Source organism: Rhamphochromis longiceps, linkage group LG5, assembly GCF_057381845.1.
Source record: "Rhamphochromis longiceps isolate RC_006_pf linkage group LG5, R_longiceps_female_GT1.1, whole genome shotgun sequence".
Taxonomy (NCBI): Eukaryota; Metazoa; Chordata; class Actinopteri; order Cichliformes; family Cichlidae; genus Rhamphochromis; species Rhamphochromis longiceps.
Window position 1 is genome coordinate 38,691,612 of NC_140561.1, and position 9,496 is coordinate 38,701,107.

General features: G+C 42.0%; 1 protein-coding gene across 2 annotated transcripts; it reads left to right on the plus strand.

Annotated features, from left to right (window-relative positions):
• The first annotated feature begins 3,709 nt into the window (after positions 1-3,709).
• On the plus strand, positions 3,710-9,079 carry LOC146670585 (putative uncharacterized protein MYH16). Of its 2 annotated transcripts, none has more exons than XM_085407600.1 (4): positions 3,710-3,926; positions 7,090-7,278; positions 7,373-7,519; positions 7,643-9,079. In XM_085407600.1, exons 1-4 carry the CDS (start codon positions 3,837-3,839, stop codon positions 7,721-7,723), a joined length of 507 nt encoding a protein of 168 aa, XP_085263726.1. In that variant the 5' UTR covers positions 3,710-3,836; the 3' UTR covers positions 7,724-9,079. The 2 variants fall into 2 exon arrangements, with proteins under 2 accessions (XP_085263726.1, XP_085263725.1); XM_085407599.1 differs by having other exon boundaries at positions 7,090-7,290; positions 7,643-9,077.
• Positions 9,080-9,496: the final 417 nt, after the last annotated feature.

The following is a 9,496-nucleotide window of genomic DNA, read 5'->3' on the forward strand; positions in this document are numbered from 1 at the left end:
TAACAACCAGAAGAGTCTGTTCAGTGACAGGTTGCTTCTCCCAAATATATATATATATAATATTCTGTAACTCTGTAACTTCTGTCGGTGCTGTGCTTTTTTGGAAACCGAATTTCCCCGAGGAACCCACCCGAGGGATTAATAAAGTTTTATCTTATCTTATCTTACCAATATATGTGGACAGCCCGTTCTCATTCCCGACGTGTAACATACCGACCATTAGTCGCGCTCCAAGGTGTCCCACAGACACGTGAAAGGTAACCTTCCGCATCCATTTGATACGCGCCGGATTGTGGATGATATCCAATAGAATGACGCTCCCGGTGTAATACACGTTCCAGCTGTGTATTCCAGCCATAACCCTAACCTTAATCCTAACCCGTATCATAACCTAATCGTGTTAGATAGTGTTTTCCAAAGCAATTACAGTAAAATAAACATACACGTGTAGATTGATTGGAAATGGTTCTCATGTTTCCTCATTTTTCCGAACAAGTAACACAGGGACATGTTGGGTGGCCAAAAGCGTAACATACTGACGATTTGTCACCTATAGTGTAACATTTTACACTTTGAGAGTGAGAACGTGTTGATGTGGATTCTTAATATGAAATTATAGTTTACATACAAATAATCCTTACAGTCTGAAAATTACAGCACAAATATCCTGTCACATTTGATCTCTGTGAGGTCAGAGGTCAAATTTACAAATTAGTACCTCTTATCTGTGACCTACTCCTACATAAGGTTTGTGTAATCAGAGTAAAACGTCTGTGCAATGTTTTAATACAATAGTTGCTACTAAAATCTTTGATTTGAAAGGAATGACAAACAAACACGTTCAGTCTAAGCTGAAAATGTATACATTTGTGTGACAATGAAAACACGCAGAATTCAAAATATAATCTTTTTTGGATCTTTTTATTGATTAAAAATACATTTAGAGTGCCCAATACGATAAGTTGTGTATTAGATGGCACAAAACAAAACCCCAATAATTTGACAATTCCCTCTGAGCAAGCACTAGGCGACGGTGGGGAGTAAAAACTTCCTTTTAACAGGGAGAAAACTCCGGCAGAACCAGGCTCAGTGAGGAACGGCCATCTGCCTCGACCGGTCAAGGGTTTTTAAAATGACTCGATTAGATGTTAAATAAATTGAAACTGAAAATGCTACGTCCAGATGAACAGAATCTACTTTTAGGGTCTTACATAACAGTAACCAAGTATTTTCTGCCTGCGATCCATACAGCATGACCCGCACAGAGAAAGAAGCTTGTCATGAAATGTTCACTTTCCAATACAGTGATGGCATGCTCCTTGAAAAGCTTTACAATTATATCATCTGCATATTCATGGTCTAATTCCATGAATGTCAGTATGACATCTGGCTCTTTCCATTTCTGTATTAAAGAGCTGTAAACCATATCACTGATGAACATCACATTATCAACTTTGATCTTTTTAAGTCTAGGCCAGAGTTTTATGAACAGCCGTTGGGTGATGGCATCAACTTTTTCAGTAGAGGAAGGTGAACTGGCATTTTTATTGACACGTGTCACCACCTTCTTGATACAGGCTTCTACAGATAACCTGTAATTTTCAGCCTCTTCAGCTTCACACAGGGCTGGATTCTGCATAGTGTCGATCAGGTGATTTTTAATGATATCGACCGTCAGTTTTCTCAACACTGGGTCCTCGTCGTTCAGTAACATCAGTAAATGTTTTTCTTTACAGAATGTTTTCTGACGTAGCTCTTGGTAAATGGCCCTGTCCAGATCTTTCAGTTTTTTTTCATGTATATGCAGATCTTTGATCCTGTTGTCAGACAACACGTGTTTTAACAGATACCTGTGGAGTTTTTTAGAAGGTCTGTAGTGCGATTTATTTGCAGCTCGTGTGAGCACAGCATCAATGAGTGCGCTCACATGTTCTTCTTCATCATCATCATAATCGCTGACACTAATGCCAGATGATGATTTTTTCTCCAGTATCCGAAATATATTACTTTTAAATTCTTCTAAACGTGTTTCAGACATGGCTTTAGTTTGTTCGTCCTCGTCATCCTCGGCTCTAACGCACCACGAGAAGAACCTTGCCAGTAGGCTTTTTTTACGGAAGAGGTGATCTTCAAATATGGAAATGATCACCTCTAGGTACGGCTGACCTACGGCTAGCGCAATGATCACGAGATCAGGGCTAATGTCCAGCCGCTTTGTTATGTCTTTAAAAATCCCCTTTTCAAGTTTTTTAATCCCCCTGTGTGTGATTTTGAGAGGCTTTTGCTCAACTTGTGCCCACAGAGCTGTGAAGAGGCGCTGCTGAATCATTTCCGATGGCGACACCTTTGCCTCTTTGGAGGCACGTGTAATAACAGCATTTATTAGCTCTTTAACGAGCAGCTGTTCTTCTGACACCGGAGGTTCCTGGAGATCAACTGACTCTGGATCCCCCGGATTCTGTTGCTGGTTGCATGACTGAGGGCAGCACACACAGTGCTTCGATTTCCCCTCGTCGCTCCGTAAAATGTTTACGCCAGGGACGACACTACATTCAGAGTCGTCTTCAGTGGCGCAGCTTTGAATCGCATCGGTTGTTTCAATGGCAGAATTCATATTTTCAAATGATATAACTTTTTTACAATCTGGACTTGATTCTGAATTTTGTGTAAGTTGCTGAGTTTGTGTCTCAGACATTAATGCCTCTTACTCCCTCTTACTAAACTTACCTTGTGACTAACCCTGTGCAAATGGTTCTATTTATAGACTTTTACCAAGGTGATGTCACACAAGACATGAAAGGATCAAAGGGATTCTAGCGCTAAGCCCCGCCCACATCCGATATGACGGCGACGTGACGTTACCCTAGCGACCGCTATACAATGGCGATCCTCAGTTGTTGGGATTGAGTGAAACTTGTTTGGATTCAAACATGTAGCCTGCTGGTCCACTGCTTTAACCCACAGCAAATACTGTTAAAATCCTTCCTTTAAAGTTAGAATGTCAAGCGACCCCCCCTCCGACCCTCACCCACTGTGTTGTTGTCGGGTTTACGGCTGGTAAGCTATGCTAATTTAACTGTTTATGTAGCTTCACTCATTCACCTGCAGACACAGACGGCTATCAGAATGGTCACACGTCTTCTTAGAGGACGTTCCAGGTGAACACGCGCGGTGAGTTACAGCCAGCGAGGAGTCACGCAGTTTTTGCGTGCATGTCTGTGCTCGTGGACATTTGTGAGCAGAAACACTTATTATTAAATTATGCACTTACACTCAGAGTTAGAAATGAAATATTTGTATTAGAGGGAAGGAGTATAACAAACTATAAATGAAGCTAATTTGCACATTTTATTCTGCTTTTCTAATCAAAAAATTGTTAATGCAAGAAAAATATCCAAATATTAACAGGAAAATCTCAAACCAAACTCTTACCACCCCTCTGTAAAATCAATATTTAATATCAATGACTTACATGAAATACAGTTAAGTAATAAAATGAAAGAAAACAAGTGAGCACTACTGCATATAAACTCGACTAGATACATACACATATACACTTGTGCTAACAATTCAAGAAACATTTGGTATATTTTATATCCCCCCTCTGTCCTTGTTTCCGGATCCTTGTAGTACTTTGGTAGTAGTATTGTGGTCTTAGGAGCTGATGTGTCAGTGGAAATGAAAACAGCTAAACTGTGACAGCAAAATGTTAAGAATACATATTCTTACCCAAGGTGGCATGCTGTGGCTTTTACAGAAATGCAAGCGGAGATGACCACCTCAATTTTTAGAAGCACTCCTTTAATAAAAGTAGCAATGAAACCACCTTACTACACATGAATCTGTATTATTGGCAAATTGCTCTTAAAGTATCAAGAGTATTCTGCAGAACACATTGTTCCCCATCGGTGTTATACGCTTATAAGGTTGGTCTGAATTTAAATGCTTCATATGCTGTTTGAGCTACAGCAGGGGTCCCCAATCCCAGTCCAAGAGGGCTGGTTTCCTGCAGGTTTTAGATGTGTCCTTGATGCACCACAGCTGATTTAAATGGATAAATTACCTTCTCAACACGTCTTGAAGTTCTCCAGAGGCCTGGTAACGAACTAATCATGTGATTCAGGTGTGTTGACCCAGGGTGAGATCTAGAGCGATACGCGTTTTCACGTCAAAAAGTCATCATAAACAAGTCTCCAATAATACCAGAAAAAGTCGCCAGATTTGTCGCTAGGGAGTCTGAAAACTCGCTAAATATAGCGACAAAGTCGCTACGTTGGCAACACTGCTACCGAGGAGCCTCGCGGAGTGATACGTACTGTGCTTCAACGTAATATTACCGTATTGTGTGTGTATAAGGACCATAAATGGCACCTGTTAAGAGACACGGTTATGAAGCGGATTTCAAACTCCAGGCTGTCAGTCACGAACTTGGAAAGAGAGCAGCTGTGAAATCTGTCTTTGTTATTATGCTCAGCGTCTTTTAGTTTACATTTTGACTGCACAATTGTGAGCTCTTTGTTATGCACAAGAACAACATCGTTTTCTTTTATTTATGGAGCATTATTATTTAATAAATGCTCATATCTGGTCTGGAGTGTGGGGCCTTCCTGCTGCTGCGGAGTCGGGGCGGTCTGCCTCCTCCCACCGCAGGGAAAAGGGTAACACCACCTGGGTCTGGGTGCAGTTCCCCCCTCCAGGGGCAAGGGTACCTAGACCCGGTTTGTAGAGTACGATTGGGGAGTGTGATCGTGTGTACAGCGTCTCTTTATGTCTGTCTCCACGTTGGTTGAGTGTGGAGTAAGTGCATATGAGAGCATGAGGGTGGGAATGGATGTTTGTGTCTGTGTGTGCCTGTATGTCTGTGTCTATATGTCAGGTTGGGTGTCAGGCGCCACCTCTCTGGGGACATCTCAGGCCCTCCAAGGTTTGGAGGCCTATCTCCCCCTACCACCACTTCCCCTGCCAGTGGCAGACGCCCTCAGACATCGGTGCGTTGGTGGTTCTTTGTGTCCGGGGATGGGCGTCCAGGTACACACCGGCTCACTCCTTGGCGGCCGCTTATCGGGGCCTGGAGCCTGGGGCTCGCTCGGGCCACTTCGGAGGTGGGGTGCCCCCGGCCTCTCGGCCTGGGGCTCGGTCACTCAGCCACGGCTGGCTGCCGGCGGAGCTCACGAGTGCGTCACTGCAACTCCCCCTGGCTTCTGCTCCGCGGCTGCTGAGTGAGCCCTCATCTGGGACTCTCCTCAGCTCTTTCTGGGACAGTGGCGCGGCTGCCCCTCTGTTGGTCTTCCTTGGTCTCTTGTGTTCTGGGGGCCTCTGGATGTCTGGAGTTTTGATCTCCTCCATACCTGCTTCATGCCCTGGAGGACGGGGCTGTGGCCCCCCCACACCCTCTAGCAGATTATTACATGAAGGAACCTTTTAAAAAACAAAAAACAAGCGTGTCCATGCTCACAGGTGTACACACGGGTGATCACACCCACAAACTACACCCTTTTTGGCTCCTACCTCAAAGCACACTGTGTTCTGTTGATCTTATGTGCTGCACAATAATGTTTAATATTTAATATTTACTGTCATATTCCCATATATCATTGTGATGCTGTTTATTCTATTACTCTTGTTCTCTTCTGCTTGTTTTCTTTTTTCTTTCTCAGCAGGTGATCCAGGTGATTGATATATGCTTTTTTTTTTTCTCTGCCCGTTCTGTTGGTTTTTGTCTTTTGCCCTTCTCCCCCGTCCCTCTTCTCAGCTGTTTCTCTTTCCCTCTTTCTTTCTCCCCTTCTTTCCCCCAGTCAAGTCTGTCCCGTATTCAGCAAGTGAAAATAAAATAAACAATAAAAGGTGAATCAAATGGACCATTACGGCAAGGCTGGGATGGTCAATTTGGTAAAGTAAATCCGTTGGGCATCTTTCTTTGCCTTTAGACAACAATTCTGATGCAAAAGAGCCAAACGGGACAGGAAAAAATAAATAAATAAATAAATAAATAAATAAATGCTCATAATTTATTTTTGAGTAGTTTTTTTCATGTACATCTATGCTGTATGTTAATACAAGTGCACATGTGACATCTGGGACACAGCTTTGACTAAGAACTCTCTTTTTGTTCTTACCTTATGGCTTTAAAAAAATATCGAGATATATATCTTATATCGCCATCCAGCTAAAAAATATCGAGATATGAATTTTGGGTCATATCGCCCAGCCCTAGTACTAGCACCTCAAATAGTACCATATAGTACTGCTCCTATTCGTTGTTTTGGCTATAACTGATAATATTAAAAGGAGCGGGGGGCCACACTGACATCATAAACCGCACAGCTTTTGACTTTAGTTTACACATTTATCATTTTAAATTTTTTACATTGATGTACTTTTTTAACAATATAAAAATATTATATATACCCACACATAAACTGACACCACTGATGGGCTATGCTATAGGCATGCTTCAAAGCGACTAAATATTGTCACGTCACAGGACGCACATCATTACAAAGCACTCTAAAACCCTTAAATAGGGGTGCTGCTACCAGGCACTATCATTCAGTTGAGTCCATGCATCGGAACCAGACACACGAGGTAAGAGAAAACACTAAAATGTATTCAGATGACATTAACACAGCCACTGTGGGTACCCTCATAGATGGCTTTTTTGATCAACTAAACATGTCGCAGGTGCGATCCATGCTGGTTGGTCGCCCAGATGACTGCACTGTCCAGCTAATGTGTCACATGTCACATGTCAATATAATAAGATGATATAAAAACTAATTATAGGATTAAGGATTTATATTTACATGCTAGTGGCTAGCCATTTGCACATGCCTTTGCATGTAGCACACTGGCATATGCAGAAATATGACAAAACAAAGTTATGAGCTGTATGTTATACTCAATGTAACATACAGCTCATAACTTTGTGCTGCAGGCCAGACAACCAAAGTTGTCTGGCCTGCAGCACATTTCTGCTTTTATGGAACTTTTGACAAACAGCAAATTGTAACAGAGTGTGTCTTCACTAAACACTCAGTGGATAAATATGACGCCTTCCTGCACACAATAGTAGATACTCTTTGCATGCAGGTGAAGGAGCTGGAGCTGGAGCTGGACTCTGAACAAAAGCGGCACGCTGAGACAGTGAAGACGCTGCGGAAGAACGAGCGTCGGCTGAAGGAACTGCTGTTCCAGTCGGAGGAGGACCAGAAGAACCAGCAGAGGATGCAGGAGCTGGTGGAGAGGCTGCAAAACAAGATGAAGGCCTACAAGAGACAAGTAGAGGAGGCCGTACATCACCTCATCCTCTTACTCTGAACACGTTTCCAAGCATGGTGTTTGTGGGCTTTAACTCACACTGCTGTCACTTCAGGAGGAACAAGCTAACATGAACCTGGCAAAGTACAGGAAGACCGTGCACGAGCTGGATGATGCCGAAGAGAGGGCGGACATTGCTGAATCAGCGCTCACCAAGATTAGGACCAAGAACAGAGGAAGCTTCGGCAAGGGATACTCCTCCGTAAGTATTCTCTGGAACAGTATATTATCAGGTGTATTACGCGGTTTATTAAATAATAACTCCATGTTAGCCTCTTCTACTAAGTACTTGTTCTGACTCTAAGGCCTGTGTCTGTTCTAACAGGGTTACAGCACTCCCAGGCCGAGTCCGGTCACCCAGTTCAGTGGGCTCGGAAGGCAGAGGAGAGAAGATCCTCAACGATGACGAGGAGTCAGTCAGCTCCCTCATCCCAGCCTATCTCAACTCCCTCAAGAAGCTCATGATTGATTAGGAGCATGGCTTCAATTTCACCATCATCCCCCAGAAGTGAAGCATGGTACAGTATGAAGTTTGAAACATCCAAAAGGTTCCATGGGTGGAACCTGACTTTTTTTTGTGTATGCTGTACATTCCTGTTGAGTTTTCTACAATGTACTTGTGGCTTCCTCTCTGAGTGAAAGCTCATAGCCCTGACACATTCCAGCTTTATATCCCCTTTTTATCCATTTATACTGTAACATTTGTATGTAAAAACTAATAAATGTATTTCTAAGTGTTCCAGATTTCCAAATATCTAAAGAACAATCCTCAGGCTGATTCTCAGTCTGGAACACACCATTTTATATGAGATATTGTATTTGTTTAATACATAAAAAGCCAGACAAGACAAAGCATCAATAGTTACAAAATAAAGCTGGCACCCAGAAACTGCAGTTCCTCTAATGGCCACACGAGGCTGTTCAAAAAGCAAGTCAATCCACTACAGACTTCCAAATCAAAATGTGCAACTTTACTGTACTGACATATATACGGGGTGGCTGAGGCTATTCCAGATATTTGTGCTTTAGCAGATATCCTTCTCTTTCTGTAAACATGCAGAGTTTATGGATGCAGCTTGTGGATGGGGCTATGTGAAAAAGTAACTGCCCCTCAAACATAGTAACTGGTTTGAGGGGCAGTTACTTGGGATGGAGCGTTTTTCATACATTTCCAGGAAGGATGTTGTTCCTCTTAGTAAATAAGCTCATTATTTAAAATCTGCATTTTGTATTTATTCCGGCTCTCTTTTTCCGATGTGACCATCAGGAAACTACTGTTGGCAAGGCAAGGCAAGTTTATTTGTATAGCACAATTCAACAATGAGGTGATTCAAAGTGCTTTACAGAGACATTAGAAACAAAAACAAATAAAAAGCATGTAGTCAATGTAGTCAAGATTTCCTACATTTAAGCAAATGCATGACAACCTTTAAGATAAATAAGGTTCAAACTGGCTGCAGTATTTATTAAACCATACATGCGAGAGGCTACAGGGAAGTTTTTGAGTCCGTACATAAGTGGTGACTTAAATACAAAGCACTTTTTTTCATGATTAGTTTTTGCCTTATAAATGACTTCAGTCACTATCATAAAGTGCTGCTGGGGTGCTGTCAGCACATGGAGTAGTTTAGGCCATTAATGTCAGTGTATTTTCAGATTTCAAATGTATCTGTCTGAACTTTTCACTGACTAAACCTGTAACAAGACCTGACCAAATATGCTGTTGAATGTGAATATGTTTTTTTAAGGAAATAAAAGACCTTTTTTTCCCATTAACTCTGTTTTGTTTTTTTTTATAACTTTTTATTTGTCAGTTTACAGTATGAGAATACAAAACTTACGGTCAGCATAGGAGACATACACAATTCCAGTAATAGCATCTTCTTACATCATGGTAATATTCAGTTATTCAGTACAAAGGGAGTACACAACCCATTTTTCCCAGAGCTTCTTAAATTTCTCAAGCTCGAGTCTAAGGGCAAAGGTAAGTCTTTCCATTCCAAAAATTTCTTCCACTACCCCACGCCATTGGGCCCTAGTTGGAGGGTCTGCCTTTTGCCATCTTCGGGTTATGGCCTTCCTGCAGCCAGCCAAAAGTATTTTCAATAAATAATTATCTTTATGTGGGAGTGCCGTAGGCAATTTGCCAAGATACAACGTATCAAATGAATAGACTATT

Coding starts and splice junctions, on each gene's coding strand:
- LOC146670585 (XM_085407599.1), top strand. CDS start 3,837: ATGAATCTGTATTATTGGCAAATTGCTCTTAAAGTATCAAGAGTATTC. Junction 3,927..7,089: donor CGGTGTTATACGCTTATAAG/GTTGGTCTGAAT, acceptor CTTTGCATGCAG/GTGAAGGAGCTGGAGCTGGA. Junction 7,291..7,372: donor AGAGACAAGTAGAGGAGGCC/GTACATCACCTC, acceptor CTGTCACTTCAG/GAGGAACAAGCTAACATGAA.